Source organism: Pelobates fuscus, chromosome 1 (genome assembly GCF_036172605.1).
Source record: "Pelobates fuscus isolate aPelFus1 chromosome 1, aPelFus1.pri, whole genome shotgun sequence".
In the NCBI taxonomy this organism is placed as follows: domain Eukaryota; kingdom Metazoa; phylum Chordata; class Amphibia; order Anura; family Pelobatidae; genus Pelobates; species Pelobates fuscus.
The window spans coordinates 177,928,875-177,949,885 of NC_086317.1; the positions used below are offsets into that span (position 1 = coordinate 177,928,875).

The 21,011-nt window shown below is 42.3% G+C and overlaps 1 protein-coding gene across 1 annotated transcript in view; it reads left to right on the forward strand.

Annotated features, from left to right (window-relative positions):
* Window positions 1-497: 497 nt before the first annotated feature.
* The window catches only part of BLTP3A (bridge-like lipid transfer protein family member 3A), a 74,618-nt gene continuing 54,104 nt past the window's right edge, over window positions 498-21,011 (forward strand). The window contains exons 1-3 of the mRNA XM_063453053.1: window positions 498-585; window positions 20,096-20,258; window positions 20,429-20,467. Coding sequence (XP_063309123.1) covers window positions 542-585; window positions 20,096-20,258; window positions 20,429-20,467 — 246 coding nt within the window. The 5' untranslated portion in view covers window positions 498-541. The remainder of the gene's footprint in view (window positions 586-20,095; window positions 20,259-20,428; window positions 20,468-21,011) is intronic.

Here is a 21,011-nt window from a genome sequence, read left to right on the forward strand (position 1 = left end):
TCTCAAAACAGCCCTGCCCACATTCCAACTTACACCCTAAAATTAAAGCATCCCTCTTTGTTTGAACTGTATGCACGTACAAATGTCAAGTATTTGGAATGTGTAACTTTTATATCACAAAATCACAATTTATTCTTATTGCTCTCATTGCAAAGAGCTCCAGTACCACATAACTGCAAATCCAACAGACTGACCTCTGCATCAGTATGACTGACACTAATTTGCTTTTTATTGGTAAAACATAGCTAAAGGAATCCTTGCTTGACAGAACAGTTGCTGTTAATTTAATACATCGTAAACTATGTGACATTGATGTAGGTTTACATCTCCATACCTCTGAGCAATGGGAATGGGTGAGGCAGATCATACAAATATCATCCATTTCTGGATGACACAAACTGGGTGTACCAACATGGCGACTACACTGCTCTGAGACTCTGCTCACTTCCTCTCAATGGTAGGCGGATCTGGCATGGGCTGCTGGGAAACAGCTGGAGGAACAGCAGTGGGATAGCTGCTACAATTCATACCAATAACCGGCATGGCGGGGATTATTAAGAAGCAAATCTTGAAACATCTGTCCAGGTAAGGAATTTTAAAAGTGCATAAATGAATTAGCGAAACAATTGTCTTTTTTAAATAGATCTGGACGCAACAATGGAACCTTGACTGACTTGCAGCATTTTGATTCTACCCAATGCAGCGTACAAGTCAACAGGGTTCTACAGTGAGAATGCTGCGTGACTATTTATACAGTACAGCAAGTCAGAGGGCTGTCTGCTTGGACTCAATCGATGTTTCAGAGACGCTTAGAGTGAATGGAGCCTTTTTCTGTATATATAATTGTGTAGGGAAAATTGCATTGAGTTTATATTGAGATTAGTAAAGTAAACCAAAATGAGGTGTCTTTTAGCACCGATTAATATATTATATACAAGTTCATACAGTGTAAATTAACAACCCTCACTTGCAACCCTGTATTATGTAAACATGCACTCTGAGCAAGAGCAACTTAACCATTACAGTTCATCGTTGTGACTTTGCAGCAATTAGTCTTTTTGGTGCCAGCCCTATATTTACATATTACATGTAGTTGTTGTGTGTTTTTTTTTTTTGTGTAAAAGGTAACTCCAAGCACCAAGACCAACTGCCTCAGTGATTTGAATTAGTCATTTGTGACTGGAGACTGTATGCGCAGCATTAGTTTAACCCGTTTGCTGCCAGAGGTGTAACTCTACATCCAGCAAGCATCATTGGCAGTGGGATGTAGTTGTTATAGTGCTTGGAGTAACCCTTTAAGATCACATATCCTTATGAATTCTGCCTTTCTTGCCATGATAGGAGGTGAGGAACTGCACTTTTTTCTGTCTCCTCCACTTCTTTCATGCAGTAACATTATCTGAACAAAGATTGAATGAATGACAACAGCTGATGAATTAGAATTTAAATAGGCTTTGTACACACAAGTTAGGTTTAAATTAAAGGGATACTGTAGCTTCGTATTCCTGGCAACTATTTATCTTTATATTGTGTTAGCTAAGGTATAGATTTTATGCTGAAAGAGTACTGTCACTTCCCTGGAGTTTACACAATTGAATAAAACATTGAAAATCACATGTATCTTGTAGTAATCTTATTTTTATGAGATGCAGCATTTTCTTTAAAATACATTTGCTCCCTGTTACAAAAATGGCTTGAGAAAAATATGTAAGCATTTTAAGCCTTTTTGTGAATAAATGGTTGAACCCCAAAGTCTCCTCTCCAGATTGCTCTACCCCCTCTAACATCCGCTTAGTGAAAAGCTTGAAAACAGAAGCCTAGAACTGCAGTGGCAAGGGCACAACTGTTTGGTTTAGAGTGGTCAGCTGACTGTAAGAAAGGAGATTTAGTCTAAGACAAAGGAAAGGGTTCTTTACAGTAAGAACAATTAAGGTGTGGGATTTTCTACCTGAATATGTGGTTTTATCAGCTTCTGTACATATTTTTAAACAGAGACTAGATTCATTCATGGAAAAACATGATATTCAAAGATCAAGTATTTTAATATGCGAGACAACAGCTTATTGATCCAAGGACAGATCTGACTGCCACTCTGGGGTCAAGAAATGTAACACTATGTAAGTACTTTTGCCTATGCTCCTAGGTTCAAGACAGATTTGTAATACCCTGTACTACTACTAAAACACATACAATTTTGCTCATTCCCAAATTCCTATACATTTATTCCAAAATAAAGAAATAGGGTTTTATTTTCACAGCATAATTCACATTTAAAACTCAAGTTTTTTGTTCGTCTTAAAGTATTTCGATATTTTTATAGCAGCAGTATATCTAACAGAAAGCAAAGGTATCTTTACAGTATCTTTAAGAGAAATAAACGTTTTCCATATACATTGGTTGTTGTCTTCACTCTGACACGTTTGTTTGAACAATTATATGTCCAAACACACACCTTGGTAAATAGTTGTCACTGTTCCGTAAAGAGCTCTGTAGCGTGTAGTAAAAAAATAACATGACACATTGATAATGTATAGTAGTAATACCTTAAAACATAATTTTCTATGAAATTAGATCAGTGTTCAAATGAGCCACAATTAAAGGACCACTCTAGGCACCCAGACCACTTCAGCTTAATGAGGTGGTCTGGGTGCCAGGTCCCTCTAGGATTAACCCTTTTTTTTTTATAAACATAGCAGTTTCAGAGAAACTGCTATGTTTATACTGAGGGTTAATCCAGCCTCCAAAACCTCTAGTGGCTGTCTCATTGTAAATGCTTTCCTATGCGACCGGCTGAATGCGAGCGCGGCTCCTGCCGCGCATGCGCATTCAGCCGATGACGTTGCAAGGAAGAAGGAGAGGAGGAGGAAAGCTCCCCGCCCGGCGCTGGAGAAAGAGGTAAGTTTAACCCCTTCCTCCCCCCAGAGCCCGGCGGGAGTGGGTCCCTGAGGGTGGGGGCACCCTCAGGGCACTCTAGTGCCAGGAAAACGAGTATGTTTTCCTGGCACTAGAGTGGTCCTTTAAAGGAACTCTCTAAGTATGATAACCAGTAAAGCTTGAAGAAAGAATAAAAATGCATAGGTATTATATCAGTGATTCTGCCACATTTAAAGGGACACTATAGTCATTAGAACAACTACAGCTTAATGTAGTTCTTCTAGTGTCTACAGCCCGTCCCTACAGGTTTTTTTAATGTAAACACTACCTATGGACACCTCTGGTGACAGTCACTCAGACGGCCACTAGATATGCTTCCTGGGTCGCTGTTGTACAGTGTGCAGCACCTATGTTCAGCTTCTCCATGCTCTGCATTGAGACGCTGAACGTTCCTCATATAGGTGCATTGATTCAATGCTTCTCTATAAGGAGATTCTGATTGGCGAAGCACCGCAACATGCCGCGTGTGTGTTTTAGCCTATGTCTGTGTGTATTTCCAATGGGAAAGCATTGGATTTGCTGAGATCATAAATATTGATGATCTCAGCATAGGATACAGAGGCTGGGCGGGGCCAGCCTTCGAGAAGACCCACACAGTGCTGGAAAAGGGTAAGTTAAATACCCTTTTCACTGGGTTACAGGGGGGGCCAACCACCTCAATGGTGTTTTACATCTATAATTGCGCAGAGAAGAGATTGGGGGCACACCCGAAAGATGCATTATGCAAGAAAGGTGCTGCCGCAGTGACCAAAATTCATACAGAAAAAACTAGTTACGGCGCACTCAGACTTGTAAAAATTAATAACTAAGAAGGCTACTATAAAACGCCTATCTAAGAGAATAAATGTAGCGGATTGGTACCGGGCTGTCCCACAACATGTATGAGAATAAGTGTATTTAGTCATATTGCTGGTTTAAGGTGTGTGAACATGTATAGAAATCATGGTATCCGGTTATATTGACAGTTAAATGTATATAAAGAACTGTATTCCTCTAGTTGTTCGGTAGAATCATTCAAATAAAACAAGGGAATGAAACTACCGAACAACCAGACCACCCTGTGTAAAGTGTGCCTTCAATTACCGTTTGCAACAATGTTGCAAACGGGTAATTACCTATTCATGCAGTGTGGTCTTTGTTCTCTGGGTGGCCGCCATTCGGGATGCGAACACGTGGCGGCGGCCATCTTGGACTGCCGAACAGCGGTGTTTTGCCGTCGAGTGTCTGGAACCAAAATCGGACACTTGACTAGGCAAACACCGCTGAGACCTCCAGACTCCTAATACTTCGTGGGGAAACTACCGAACGGCCCGCCGTTCGGTAGAAAGAACCCCACAAACTAGGGGATTCATCCGAATCCCCGTCAGGCCACTTAACAGTAATATTTCACCCCTTTGCATTCGCCTGTTTGTGACCGACCGCAGGGCCAGAATACATGGAACTGTTTTCGGATACTTTACCTCTGCGGTCGGTCCAAACTTCAAAGTCCTATAACTCCCGAACGCTTTATCCGAATGGGCTAATTTTAAAGTATGTTGGTCCCCCAGAATAGAGCTATCTGGGGATGTTGGATTTGTGGATGTACCCCAAGTATTTAGGGTACATCCAAAACTCGGGGAAAACTGTGTACACGATAAGGGGATTATGATGCTAGAGGAGGGGAGGAGATCTGTGGGAGGTTACTGCTTGTAGATTGGATAATGTCTTAAGTGATAGAACCTCCTCCCTTGCATGGGAGAGGGCTTTATAAGGAACTGTGAAATAAAGCTAGTTAGTTCTACTCCTGAAACTGTGTGTCGTCCAGTTATTGGGATTGCGATGGGGATATTGCTGTATTACTCTACCTGCTGGAAACCTTGCCTGTGGACTTAACATCACCTTGTTCCTGAGCCTCACTGGGATCTCTAGTGGAGAATAGCTGTGCAAGATCGGCTCTCCGCTACAATAAATATGGGGATTTAGTTCCACCATATGGCCCTATGATGTTAAGCCCACCACTGCTTCAAAGTACCCCAATGTCAGTGGGTCCTACGCTAATTACAAAATGTGGGAGACAAATTAAATAGTACTGGTGCTAAACACAAGCTACAGTGTATTGAATAAATTTATTTGTAAGAGCAATTGCTTTTATCACTCTTTATTGTATACTCACTTTGCTCTTACAAATAAATTAATTCAATACACTGTAGCTTGTGTTTAGCACCAGTACTATTTAATTTTTAAACATACCCAGCCCAGCATAGAACTCAGAGCTCCATCAGCTGTTCCATGGCCATTTGAAACAGGTAGCCTTCTGGAAGACTCGGTTCCCACCCACCCCATGCTTAATTCTACATTTATAGATAGTCTCCCACACAACTTTGAACCTCTTGAAATTGACAGGTGCAAACACTGATCTTCACGCCCTTCCAATCTTTTAACTCTATAGAACACATACCCTCTCTCCCTACAAATAGTTATCTCACACACCAATACTATATACTTTTTGTTTAATTTTTGTTTTTCACAATTTCTGTTTGTTTCATTTTCAACTACACACCTCATACCACTAACATGAATCCAAATATAACCATACTGATATTCTTAATAACCCTTTTTTCAATTCAATTTTGTTCACACCACTACCAGCATAAGCACACACCTCAAACTGGAAAACAAATTATCATACACCATGGCATGCTTTGTTCCTGTAACTTATCTGCTGAGTGCTGGTGGAGAGTTCTAAAAAATAGCCCTCCTACCCCCACCTCACAAAATTATAAAGTATCCCATTCACTATGTGCCCAAACAAAAATGATGTCCAAATTCCTATTCCTTATGTTACTTGCCCTTGCAAATGATGTGGAGTCTAACCCAGGTCCCCCAGCTAATTCTAGTCCTAATCTCCCCACTAAAAAAGGCCTCTCTTTTGTGCACTGCAACATCCGTAGTTTACTCCCTAAACTGGATGCACTGCAAGCCTGGTGTTCCCATTACAAACCAAAAATCATTGGGCTCTCAGAATCTTGGTTAACAACTAAAATACCAGACACCGCCATTGCAATACAGGGGTATTCATGTTTTAGAAATGACAGAGCAAAGAGAGGAGGAGGCATTGTTATTTATGTTGACAATTCCATAAAGTTTACCCCTTTACAAAACCTTAGTCCTCCTGCCACCTTTGATTTCCTCTCTGGCACAATTGAGATCCCATGCAGTAATTCAATCATTGTTGCAGGAATCTACCGCCCACCTAGCTCCCCTGTGCATACTCTTTCTGACATAGCCCATCTCCTTAGTGAAACCATTGCTCAAAACCCTAAAAGTGAACTGTTGGTCTTTGGAGATTTTAATATTGATTGGCTGAATCCTAAAAATAATAGTTCTTGCACGCTTTTTAAGACTTTGCAGCTAACGCAATTAATCTCCTCCCCAACTCGCATAAACATTAAAAGCCTTAACCATACCCTGCTAGATTGGATTCTCTTCACTTCTCATGATAGAATCCAGGAGGCCAGTGTTCTCCCAAACACTTTCAGTGATCACTGTTTAGTGTACGGTGTGCGCAAAATAAAGGCTATTAAATCCTCTCCCAAGGTTAAAATAACTAGGTCCTTCAAAAAATTTAATATTGAATCCTTTCTAAAGGACATCAAGAACCCCCCATGGCACAGATTAAACATTATCCCGGATCTAGACTGTGCTGTTGAATTCTTTCAGTCTGAACTCCTACAAATTTGGAATCTGCATGCCCCGCTGCGTAAGGTGAGGGTAAAAGGAGCACATATGAACTGGATCACAGCTGACCTCATCCAAATGTACCAGTTTCGGGATTTTTTGTGGTCAAAGTTTAAGCGTACTGGCTCTATGAATGATCACTGTGCGTATAGACAATGGCGAAATATATGCACGAAACAAACAAAATTGGCCAAGGCCCAATATTTCTATGACAATCTGAACAATAACATCTCAAACCCTAGAAACTTTTGGAAAGTCATAAATAAACTACAAACTCCCCCAATCCACTCCAAACCCTCCACTGTCAAAGTGGATAACCAAACCCTGCAACCTCCCTTAGATGTAGCAAATGCCTTTAACAATTATTTTTTCGGATGCTCTACTGCCCTGATTGCCAAGCTGGCACACATCCTGAAACTACAAATGTGGATCAGGTCTCACTAAATTTGCAAACGCCCAATATAGACAAGTTCACTTTTAGACCTGTACCTGTTAGTGTCATTGAAAAACATCTTAATAATCTAAAAATGAAAAACCAGTCCGGACCTGACCAAATCCCAGCAATGCTGTTGAAGCTCAGTGCACCGGCAATTGCTAAACCCGTCACAACTTTAATTAATGAATCCTTGGTGTCTGGATACTTACCCAAACTTTGCAAGACTGCAAGAGTAGTGCCTATCCATAAAAGTGGTGACACTACCTTGGTTTCTAACTATCGCCCTATATCATTGCTCCCGGTATTGTCAAAAATCTTAGAAAAATGTGTCCATACGCAACTATGTGAGTATTACCAACAATCAAACTATCTGACCCCTGATCAATCGAGCTTTCGCCAGAATCACTCCACTACAACTGCCCTCTTAAAAGTTTGCAATGACATCCAAACTGGCATGGAACAAGGAGACCTAACTGGAGCTATTTTCCTTGATTTTGCTAAGGCCTTTGACACAGTAGACCACGACATTCTACTGCACAAACTCAAAAACTCAGGTATTGGTGATCACTCACGAAACTGGTTTCGATCGTATGTATCGGAACGCTCACAATATGTGTCCATTTCTGACAGCGACTCCCTCCTTCTCCCAGTCACGTGTGGTGTTCCCCAAGGTTCCATTCTCGGCCCCCTACTATTTTCATTATTTATAAATGATCTGCCTAATGTCTGCAAATCCTCAAATGTACACATGTACGCAGATGACACAGTAATCTATGCGAGCAGTTCCGATCTACCGCAGCTTGAGGCTGTGCTCCAAGACCAGTTTACAGAGGTAGAAAAGTGGATCGCAAAAAACAAACTGTTCCTAAACACTGACAAAACTGTCACAATGATCTTTGGAACAGTACCTAAATTACACAAATTACACAATTCTCACCTATCCATCAAAACAATTTCAAATGGCACACTGACCGCAGTCCACTCTTTCAAATACTTGGGTATGATGTTAGACCCCAATCTATCTTTTGGCCTGCACATAGAAAACCTTGCATCTAAACTTTATCCAAAACTAGGTGCCCTGTACAGAAACAAATCCTGCCTAAGCCCTTCAGTAAAGGAAAAGATTGTACAGCAAATGCTGATGCCAATCATTGATTATGGGGATGTAGTATATGCATCTGCATCGCAATCCCACATTAATAAACTCAACACATTGTATAACTCGTTCTGACGATTTGTGCTACAATGTAATTACAGGACCCACCATTGTGACATGCTAAAAGAACTAAACTGGCTGTCGCTGGAATCCAGACGCACCCTTCATCTTTCCAGCCTTGTGTTTAAGAGCTTTTCTGGAAAACTCCCACCCTACCTGAACGTAATGCTTTCCCCAGCTGTTCCCACTTCCTACAACCTCCGATCCAGTACCAACACTTTTCTTAGTCTACCTCAATATAAAAAGAAAGCAGCCCGATCCTCCTTCTCGTTTGTGGAACGACCTCCCGCACAAATTAAAATCTTCCCTAAGCTTAAAGTCCTTTAAGAGATCCTTCTCTACATACCTCAAAACAGAATGTACCTGTCATGGTTGATTATATATTTCCTACCTGTTCTATGTTAAATGTTGTATATATTGTATATTTTGTATTTTATTTTACACTAACTGTAACAATGCAATGCTTTGTGGACCCAGGACATACTTGAAAACTAGAGAAATCTCAATGTATCTTTCCTGGTAAAATATTTTATAAATAAATAATTTGTCTCCCACATTTTGTAATTAGCGTAGGACCCACTGACATTGGGGTACTCTGAAGCAGTGGTGGGCTTAACATCATATGGCCATATGGTGGAACTAAATCCCCATATTTATTCTCTTAAATAGGCGTTTTATAGTAGCCTTCTTAGTTATGAATTTTTACAAGTCTGAGTGCGCCGCAACTAGTTTTTTCTGTATGAATTTTTACATCTATAATGTCAGGAATGCATGTTTTGTATTCCTGGCACTATAATGATTATTTTAATATAATATTACATACAAGCACATTTTCAGGGGCGCTGCAAAATGTTTCCCCGGCTCTATGTTTATAGCATGGGAAACATTTCTGCTGAACAGGGACGCGGCACCCAACCGGTCCCCTGTAGTGTCGGCAGGCTGGAAAGGAAGTGACAACCTGTCACTTCCCCACAGCTTCGTGCAAGGAGACAGTATGGGAGGGAGAGTAGACAGTCACAGAGGCAGCTTGAAGGCAGAGAAGATGGAGCACGACGATCTGCTCCAGACCCCTCTCCCCCACTAGCACCAGGACTCCAATCAAGCCACCCTCCTGGACACACATAGTAAGCTAACGGAGGGTGGCTGCAGATATTTAAAAAAAAAATCACTTATATGTGTTAATGTCAGACTGTGTGTGTATACATGTCAGTGTGCTTCTTTGTGTTTCTGTGTGTGCGCACTTACCTGTGTGTTGGGATGTACAACTGTGTGCGTATCTGTGTCATGGTGTGTGCATATGTCAGTAATTGTGTGTGTCAGGGTGCGTGTATCTGTGTGTCAGTGTCCGTTTGTGTGTGTATATGTGTGTATTAAGGTATGTGTGTGCGCATGTGTCGTGTCTATATGAATGTGTGTTAATGTGTATGTATGTATGTGGTAGTGTTTGTGCATACATCTAAGCAAACACCAGTACAACAAACACACCCCTGCATTCAAACTCCAAAATTATATGCAAACACACCCCTTCACACAAATGACATCCGCATTTAAAAGTAAACATTACATTCAAACACACCCCTGCAATCAAACACAAACATTATATACAATTTAATACTAAAATTTATATACAAACACCAACACTATACATTACACTATAGCGCCAGTATATGCCGCAGCACTGTACAGATATATAACCTCGAAATTTGTTTTAACTTGGGACGCCTTGGAATTTTTTTTTAATGTTAAGGGCATCTTGAACCTAAAAAGTTTGGGTAACACTGCTCTAGAGTTATAATAAATAGATGAGCTTTATTTATAATGCTCAAGTGTTGTATGGGCTGTTTTTCTGGTCCCTTTCCTTCCCTCTCTAAATTAAAGTGGTCACTTACATTAAAGGGATACTATAGTCACCCAGACCACTATATCTCAATAAAGTGCTCTGGGTGCAGTGTGCCTGCCCTCTTAACACTGCAATGTAAAATATTTTTTAGAAACTTTAAAGAGTTTACAGCTGAATGTCAATATGACCGCCACTAAAAGGCGGTCATATTGACATTCACTAAAGGCGTTTCCACTGCACTGACTGATATGAAAGCATTTGTTCTCTATGAGGAACATTGGATTGGTTATTGGTGGAGGAAACCATGCCTCCTGTGTGGCGTTGCGGTAGTATGAATGGTAAGCAGCGCCGAGTTACTGTGCCCCAGGCAGTTGCCCTGTTTGCCCCGTGTTAAAGATGGCCATGGGGTACAGGGAAGGGCATAGCACCTGAAAGACACAGGAGTATCCTTGGAAAAGTTCACAAGTAATGAAAGTGACAGGATTGGCAACACTTGGTGTCTTGGAAAAGTTAATCATATTTACAAATGAATTAGGCTTAGGAAGAACAAATCCCTTTAAACATAGAATATACTTATACACATTAAACTAGGTTTGTAAGTCTCACACCCACAATACAGCAGATATTAAAAATATGGAATGTTTGAGTGTGATTAATGTGTTGTAAATTTCTAACACTATACCTCTTTTACTTAGAATCTGCCCAACTGAAAATTACAGAAGTACAAATTGAAGATTATATTAGCTTTAGTGTACTAATAATCTTAATTTTAGTAATGACAGGAGGCGAATATTTGCATATCTTTCTTTGAAGCGAAACAACAAATAACAACTATAATCATATTAAACGCCAACAGTTCAATAACATAATAGAATATCCAACTCCAGTAGTTCCGTGATGTAGAGGTATGGAAGGTGAATCTTTGTCTTGTTGAGAAGACCTTCACACTGCAAGAAAAGAAAAAGGTGAAAGGTCTCTGGCGTGATAAATTGTCCGCATACAATAAACATGCGGACAAACATTAAGAATGCCTGAATGGGTAATAAATCAATATATTAATTCTAAATTACCGGTAATGTGATTTAATAAATATATACACAACATATTCCAAGGTACATGTCTAATTATTCACCCTATACAATCCTCTCAAGATACATGTCTAAGTATTAAACATACAACCATATATCGTACGTGTCTTCCTGAACATAAAAGACGTATTCTGTTCAACTTGAGTAAGACATGGGAGGGATCCTATAGGGTGGGAAATATTCGCCTCCTGTCATTACTAAAATTAAGATTATTAATACACTAAAGCTAATATAATCTTCAATTTAACCACATGACAGGAGGCTTCATATTTGCATTTTTAGAACTTCGAATTGACTAATGTGAAGGAAGCATGAGATGTTTGCCGAAAGTAAAACGTCCTAAATGTACTCTCTCGCGTCCAATCCGCGCAGCGCATAATGTCGGTTAGGGAGGCGCCTGCCGTTAAGGCTTGGGAGGCTGCCGCCCCTCTGACCGAATGCGCTCCGAAGCGAGGCTCAACGCCCGCTAACGATAATAGCCAGCGGACCCATCTAGCCAGTGTTGTCGTAGACACTGGTCCGTGAGGCCTTGCATAAGAAATCAGGAGTTGACCCGTCAAATTAGTTCGAAGGGGAGCTGTGATTTCTGTATACCTCATTAGTGTCCTGACAACACATAGTTTGGGGTCTGACCCAAAATACAGGTATGACACTGAAGATGAATCTGACTTAGTTCGTCCCGATATGGAAAGGGTAACTCCTTCCGGTGTGAGAGAGAAACCGTCCACATTGAACGCTCTAACGTCTGCCACCCGTCGAAATGAGACGAGGCATAACCAGAGGGCCAGTTTGGCTGAGAGTTGTTTCAGCGACAGATAGGGGTTGTCCGGCCATTCCCTAAGGAATTTCAGCACCACATCCACCTGCCAGAGGCATGAATACTTGGGTGCTGGGGGTCTCGTTAATTTGGCACCCCGCAGTAGCCGACAAACCAGTGGATCTTGACCTACTGGCCTGCCTTGTTACAGAACGTTTGCCGCCGATATGGCAGATCTGATCACATTGAGCGATCGATATGATCGTCCCAGTGAGAACAGATGAGAGAGGTAGTTAAGGATCAGTGAGACAGGGGCAGTAAAGGGATCGGAATCCCTTTCCACACACCAATCACTCCAGGTCGACCAGGCGGAAATATTGCATTTCCTGGTGCCGGGAGCCCATGAGTCCCATAGGAGTCTTTAGGTCTTTAGTCGATTGTAATAGGCCGTGGACTGACCAGGATCCCCTGCAATCGTCCAGGCCACTAGCGCCAGTTGTCCTTCCAGGACAAGGGAATGGGCTTCCCCTCGAGGTCCCTTCAGAAGTAGAGGGAAGGTAGGGAGTAGTAGGGGGTTTTCGTGAGACATCTCCAGGAGATCCGGGAACCACGGATGGCTCTGCCAGAGGGGTGTTATGAGCAGGAGCGATATCTTGTGGGTGCGTGTGTATCGAAGCACCCTTGCTATCGTGGAGAACGGCTGGGCCACGTTTGCAGGGATTCATCCACCACTTCGCAGTTCGGATCCGGAGGAAGAGCCAAAGATCACTTTGCCAATCCAAGCTTGTATGTGAAGTAACCACCATCGAAATTCCGTCCTCACTTCTGCTGACAGTGGGATCCAGTGGTTGTATGAGTGACCGGTGCGTAGGTATCTCGCCTTCAGTCGTTGCATGGCCCTGTAGTGTAGTGGGCCCGGGAATATCGCTTGTATGGAGGAGGAGAGGAGTCCCACAATCCGGGCGAGTATCCTGAGAGGAATCGTATCCAACCTTAGAGCGCGTCTGATATCTTTCCTTATAGAGGCGATCTTTGCAGTAGACAGACGCAGAACGCAGTTCTCCAAGTCGATGTCGAAACTGAGGAACTGGCCCGACCTGGAGGGAGAAGCGATCTTTGTCTGTGTACTACAAAACCCATGGATTCCAGAAAGTGACAAATTGTGTCTGCAATCATAGCCTGGATTCGCAAAGGATCAGCAAGTCTTCCAGGTATACGAGACATCGCACGCCCAAATTCTCGGATGCGTGCCCTCACTGGTTTCAGTAGCTTCGTGAGCACCACGGAGTCGTAAACTGCCATGTTTGTCCTCTCCACTGGAATCGGAGGAAACGTCGGCAGTCTAGGGCAACGGATACGGACAAGTATGCGTCCTTGCGGTTCAGATGTGTAAACCAGTCGTTATCGCTTAGGAGGTCTTGTAGAAGATGAATTTCCTCCATCGTGAAGTGTTTGTATACCACGTAGGAGTTCAATTGATGTAGTCTCCTGGCTTCTTCTTGACCGGGAAAATATTGCTGAGGAAGCCTTCCCCTCCAGTGCATATTGAATTGTGCCCTTCTTGAAGAGGGTGCGGATTTCCTTGACCACGAGGCGTTCCTGTTCCCCTAGCATGCGTATTGGAGGTGAAGGGGCGACCTGAACGGCTGTGATAAAAAACTCTATGACGTAGCCTTGTACTGTCTGGAGAACCCAGGCGTCTTTGGTAATTGTCTCCCAATTCTGTAAAACAGGCTGCCGGTCATAAAATTGGAAATAGTTAGCTATGTAGGGGACTCTCTAGTAGAGAAGCGGCCACGGCCCCGACCTCTGAAGCCTCTGGTTCTATCCGCGCCTCTGTAGGATGAGGTCCTTTGTGTAGTAGATGGGAGAAATACGAGGACTGTGTATACGATCTGGAACCTATCGCCCAGAAGCGGCTGGTGGCTTGGTTCCGCTACCGACCAGTCCTCCCAAAAACACCTCTCCCCGTAGGGGTGTGGAAGACTTGTTTTAGCGAGGTTTGGGCTTAATTTAGTGTGGTGAATAAATTCATGTGTTTCTTGAGTTCTGCAATGAACGCTTCGTCAAATAGTAGGCCTTGTGCTTTTGGACCGAAATTCTTTAGTTCCTAAGTCCAAGAGTGTATTGTCGATGCGGACCAGTGCAGATTTGCGTCTTTCGGCGCATAGTGCGTCATTTGCGTTGCCCAGGAGGCATATCGAGCATTGAGCCCATTCTCTGATGGTGTTAGGGTTGAGTTGTGTACCCTGGTTGAGCGCCAGATCCGCAAAATAGAGCATCTTTGCAATTGGGCCTGGGATATCAAGTACTTTATCGTGTGTCGACCTCAGGCCTTTCTCCCCACCATTGCGGGGGTTTCATCCCGAGCGTGCAATGAAGACTACCACAGTGTTGTTGAACTCGGGCGTAACTGCCACTTCGTCTGGTAGCAGTGGTCTGGGGTATTCAGCCTTGAGGCGTGCGCGTACTTCCATCTCCAGAGGGTTGCGCAGCCAATAGTGCACGAAACGTGCTAGGTGGTCCGGGAGGCTCCACTCTGAAGACCGCGGATGCAGGATGTTGCGGGGGTCGAAGAGTGGGGCCCCTTGTTCGTCCAGGAACGTTCTGTCTTCGGCTACTCTGATTTAGTGCCGCTACTGCTATCTCTGCCTCAGCCGTCGTCACCGAGTAAGGTTTCCCTAACGTACTTCGAGGAAGTGTGGGGTAGGTCTTGCCATTCCTCTTCCTCAGATGGCGAGTCGTCTTTGTGCCACTCATCTACCATGTCCAAAGTGCGTGGTGGGTAATAGTCTTCTTTGTCGGAAGATTGTGATGGACGGGGTTTGGATTCCCGGTGCTCTGTCCACTTGGTCTGTTTGATGGGCGTCTTGCCCTTGACCTTAGTGGCAGGGGGGCTGGAGCCCTTCCCTTGCCGTTTTGACTTGGAGACTTTTGTGCCTGAGGCCTCCATCAAGCAGTTTGGGGCAGAGCTCATAACAGAACCTTCTCCACTGAGGCCGCTACTGCGGCGTTTATCATTGCCTGGAAATCTTGGGAAGGTTTAGTGTCCTCCATGACTCGTTCCCGTCCTGTTGGGAGATAGTGGCAGTCAGTGGGAGTAGTGTTGGAGGGTCAGCACGTAGGGGTACTATACTCGTGGTAGAACCGGGGATCACCCAGGTTAAAAGGCTTGAATTGCTTGCTTTAGATTGTCTGAGTGTATGAATACTTGTGCCAAGTGTAGAGGGGTCACCTCTATTAGTTTAATCTGGCTACTGAGAGCCGTGGTGCAGGCGTGACTGACTGGTAGTGGTGTTGGTCTGGTTAGCCGGGTTCACCACAAATGTACGCCAGAGCTGTATGCACGTTTTTTAACAATCAGGTTTATTATCGGAGTGTGTGGGGCCTGTCTCCTTAAGGTCTGCAGCTGCAGGACCCTCGTGCATTCGGCTGGGGTTCATCCCAGGTGGTGTGCCATGGTAACCCAGAGGACACCCACATTATAATTATTGGCACCTTACCAGCATTGCATGCATATCTGGGGGTCACCCCAGGTGGTGTGCCATGAAAAATTACCCAGAGGACACCCACGTTCAATATGTACACTAGGTACAGTAAATATACATATATGTATCCCTGTGAAAGGTACTCTGCAATACACTCAGTCTCCTTAATGATCCTGCATTCAAATCGTATCCAGCAAGTGGAGTGGTACTGTTGCTTTAATGTAAAACTGACAGGCAGTGTTTAAACATCCATATATGTATGTGGAGATCAGTTTGAGCTGAGCTGATTTACTGTGGAGGTGATCCTGAGAAAGGAAAACAATGCTAAGGTGAGGATCGGGTGGTGTGCCATGAGAAAAATACCCAGAGGACACCCACGTTTAGAACGTACACTAGGTACAGTAAATATGTATCCCTGTGCAGGGTAATCTTTAATACACTCAGTCTCCTTTAATGATTTGAATGGTCAAATATCCAGCAAGTGGATTGTTTATTAGTTCATATATGTGAAACTGACAGGCAGTGTAAAACACTCATCACCAGTACATGGAGCAGTTTGATATAGTGAGGGCAATCCTGAGGGAAAGTGTATTGGAAAACTGACAGGTAGTGTTACACATTCATCATAAGTATATTTGTAATTCTTTATTTTGCAATGACACAAGACAAGACTTGTACAGTTTGGCTCATGCAAGAGCCCCACATTTCGTTGGGTTATGGTTACATAGTTTGCTGAAACATTAATACATGAGCCCAAAGAAGGGCAGCTCTTATTTGCGTACCTGCGTCCTGTACCAAGCATCATCGTTTTAGTAACATAAAAAACAAAACAAAACACGTAATATTTTGCGATGACACAAAGCATGACATGTGTGGTTTGGCTCACGCAAGAGCCCCATTTTACGTTGGGTTATGGTTACACTGTTAGCTGAAACATTAATACATGAGCCCAAAGTAGGGCAGCTCTCGTTTGCGTACGTGTGTCCTGTACCAAGTGTCTTCGTTTTAGTAGCATAAGAGACATAACACCTGATATTTTGCAATGACACAAAGCCAGACTCGCATGGCCTGTCTCATGCAAGGGCCCCATATACCGCTGGGACATGGTTACGCAGCTTGCTGAGACATTAATACATGAGCCCCAGGTAGGGCCGCTCTCAATTGCGTGCCTGTGTCCTGTTCCAAGTGTCATCGTTTTGGTAACAGAAAAACAACACAAGACAGAAACACGTGATATTCTGCAATGACACAAAGTAAGGCTTGTATGATTTGGCTCATGCAAGAGCCCCATATACCGTTGGGTTATGGTTACACAGTTTGCTGGTGCATTAATACATGAGCCCAAAGTAGGGCAGCTCTCAATTGCGTGCCTGTGTCATGTACCAAGTATCATCGCTTTAGTAACATAAAAATAAAACTAAACAAAATTTGTGAAAACAGAACATAACTTTGTAAAAGACCTGGGCCGGGGTACCGGTATCCCGGACCCATGGAGGTCGAGTGGGATGGGAGAAGAGGGGAGGGGGGGGGGGAGGGGTGCATCCTGGTCGCCAGTCCGATCATGGCTTCATAAGTATATTTGGTGATGTTAGATTTATGACTAGCAATCCTGAGGAAAAGGCAACACTAAAGGTGCAGATCAAGTGATTCTCGATCTGTAAAGCAAGAGGGAAGGCGGCCGTCGTGGATCTCGCGAGATGCGAGATCCAAGATGGCCGCCGATCACGCGCAAATGTCCGCAACGGTGAAAAAAAACGCCCCGGCCTCCCTCCACCCGTCCCCACACAGTCACAACCAGTGCCGGAAAATGAAATACAAGGAGAACAGGTCCGTGGAGCGGGTGCGGCACGGGCAGCCGTGACGCCCGTTGGCCGAGCAAGGGAAACAAAACTTCTACAGGTAATGCACCAGTATACCAGGGGACAGTGAGAAAACAGTCATGGATACAGTATAAGTCTAGGAGGGACAGGTATAGGAGAGCCAGGATTAGCAAGAAGTATGAAAGGAAAAACAAATACAAATGTCTGTAAACATGAGGTTACACAGGAGAGGCAAAATACTCTGACCTGTGTAGGATGGAGCAGCAAAGAAAGAGGAAGTGATGTCATAGACAGGGCCTTTTATGGGCATCATAACTTTTATTCTGATTGGTTGTTATGTTTCTATTCTGCTGGAGTTTTCAGTAAAGAAAGATATGCAAATATGAAGCCTCATGTCATGTGGTAAAATTAAAGTTTCATGTACCATACCATTGCAGGGTAACAAAACACAAATCACAAAAAAGAAACTGAAGAATATGCGTTCCTGAAATATTCTTACTACTGCTCATTCCCAGTAAAAAAAAAAAAATATCTTTATTGAAAACCTGCTTAAACCTGCTTAATGGGTTTCTTGGTTACAGGGTGAAAAAAGCTCCTAAATTTTCAGAGCCATGGCAAACAGTCTACGTGTTTCACTTTAACTTTTTTAGTGCATCTCATCAATTTTAACAATTCCCCTACAACCCGCTTTTTGAACATACTTCAAAGGAAGCTCACCATTTATGTTTATTAAAGAATCTGTAGAAAGAGCAACACAGAAACAGATTCAGCTACATTTTTAACATAATTTAGATTAGATTAATTGGGACCTTCCTTACTAGGTTTTTATTTTTTATTATTTTTTTTATTGTGTTACTTAAGTCAAAATGGACCAAGGGGACAAAGTTAAGACCCCTTATTAATAGGGTCTGGCTAGATTGGGAGGCGGATAGACTGAAAATGTTCATTTCATTATGGATCTCTACTTGGATGTTTTTCTTTTTTTTTCAATTTGACACTTGACTGTATTTCCAGTTCTTCTGGTTGTTCTTCTTCGTCTGGATAATCCAGACCTTTTCTCCTTTGCTTCATTCGTCTCAAGTTTTTGGGGGTAGACCTGAGAACCATGAGAATCCATATTCTTTAGACTCCTCCCAGTCATTTTATATAACTATTATTATTTATTGGCATTTATATAGCGCCAGCAGATTCCATAACACTTTACAATATTATTAAGGGGACTTTAACAACGAATTAGACAAACTATTACAAATTTGACAGGGACAATAGATTGATGACAATCCAAATCAAATAAGCTTACAATTTTTTCAATTTGACAATTTTTATTGTTTTCCGGGGTACGAAAGGGAGTGTTAGGGGGGAAGGAGATCATACGATAACAACTGTGGTAACAATAACAATATCAGTGATATCTAGTAATGTCTAGGTGGCAACAATGGTATTGTGTTGTTTGTACCGTGTCTAAACCTCATTTTAGTCTGGTGTGTCAATTGCTTGTGCAAGCTTACAATTTGAAGGAGGTGGTGTATAAAACCACAAATAAATGTCTGTTAATATGCTGGTCTTCATGATTGAACATTTCAGGCACAATTAGGCACCTTAACATCTCCTTTGTAATGCTTGTTGACTTTACTTTGCACCTTGATAACCCCTTTGGGGCATCTGCTTTCCTCCCACTCATCTCCTTTAGCCTACATTCAGCTTTCACAAATTACCCAAATAACTTATTTGCATATCGTAGATTGCATTCACAGGCTACAACACACAGTACCCACAGCATTCATTAATTACTGTTGAATTTACACTCCGCTTATTGCATACATTACAAACTCATAAAAAACACATTCATTCACACATGACTCATTGTTTCTAGGTTTCTTCAGATTCTGGTGTGCTAAAATGCAACATTATAGCTGTCCAGGAATCTCAAACTGTCACATAAAATGTCTTGCTTCAAAAGCAGTGACCTCTGAATATTTATTTGTATTGTATTGTTAAAAAGGCTCTCATTTCAAGCTTGCCTTTCTCCTACTTCCCCCTCTTTCAGAATCTGTTCTTGATTTCTAATCTATTTATTTTTAACCCCTTAAAGGGACACTGTAGGCACCCAGACCACTGCAGCTAATTGAAGTAGTCTGGGTGCTGTGTCCCTTTTGCACTTAGTGCAGAGAACTGCAATGTTTACATTACAGCTCGAAGTCTGTCCTCCTGTGACTGTCTAACAGACAGCCACTGGGGGCGCTTCCGGATTCGTAACAGACTTATTATTGAATAATGCTTTCCTATAGGGAGGTCTAGTGTGCGCATTAGGTCTCCCCTGAAGGCGGGGTAGGAGCGTGGGCGGAGCCTGACCCAGCGCCGAGGGACATCGGCGCTGGATTCAGGTAAGTTTTAACCCCTTCAGCTACATGGGATGGGGGCGGGAAGGAGGGGGGCACTCCAGGATTCTCTAGTGCCAGGAAATCGTTTTTTTTTCCCTGGCACTGGAAAATCCCTTTTACCCCTTAAGGACCAAACCTCTGGAATAAAAGGGAATCATGACATGTCACACATGTCATGTGTCCTTAAGAGGTGGCATCCTGCAAAATGTGAGCTTTAATGCTGCAGTAAGAAATTAAAACCCTGATCTGCATTATAGTATGAAACCTCATTCTATTAAAACACCTAAACTATAATGTTGCTCTGGTTCTTTGAATTTAATTATTCTACCCTATGATTTTCAATATAGTAATGTATATTATGGGCAATGAAGTCCACATATTATGTTTTTCTTATATTTATTTTCTCTATTACTTTAAGGTTCACCAAAAACCTGTCCCCAGAACAAATTAATTTAAGCACACTGCGTGGTGAAGGACAGTTAACAGAGTTTGAACTTGATGAAGAGGCTATTCAGAACATGCTGGATTTACCCACATGGCTTGCCATTACACGAGTATACTGTAACCGAGCTGCCATCCGGGTGAGGGCAAATATTCATTGTGGATTGGATGTAAAATAGATGATTTAAAAGCAGAGTTAAATGAAAGAAAATGTGAACCTATGGTGTACGTAATAGCATAAAGACATCATACTGTTTCAGACTTTGTTAAATTGCTTTTGTCAATTTATTAACTGTCCTATTCCTAACAGATACAATGGACCAAGTTGAAAACCCACCCTATCTGTCTGGTAAGCTGTGCTGTGCTTTCTGTCTTTTGCACATTGTTTATCATTTTTCTCTATATATTCTAGGTTAAATCAAAGATTGCCTGTTGTATTCACTAACATGGTTATTCAGTAAACTCTGGATTTTGATTGGATAAACAAAATCCTGTGATAATTGCTGAATTTAGATCGGAATGACCGTTCTCCTATTTACTAATGCCAAATTTCGAAGTCTGTATTAAAAATCATTGTTTTCTCATCCAAATTCTAAACAAAATCTAGGATTTAGAATATCAACAAAACACCAATTTTAACAAAATTCGGAACTAAAGGCATCCGCTGACATGTCGTAAGAAATTATGACCTCTTACAAGGTTAATTGACAAATAAAATATGCAAACATATATGTAAAGATTATATATACATTGGTATTGATGGTTGCATTAGGTTACTGTTACAGTTTTGTCATAAATATAGACATAAAAACCATGTATTAAAGGGACACTATGGTCATCAGAACAACTACAGCTTAATGTATTTGTTTTGGTGAGTAGACTCAGTCCCTTTG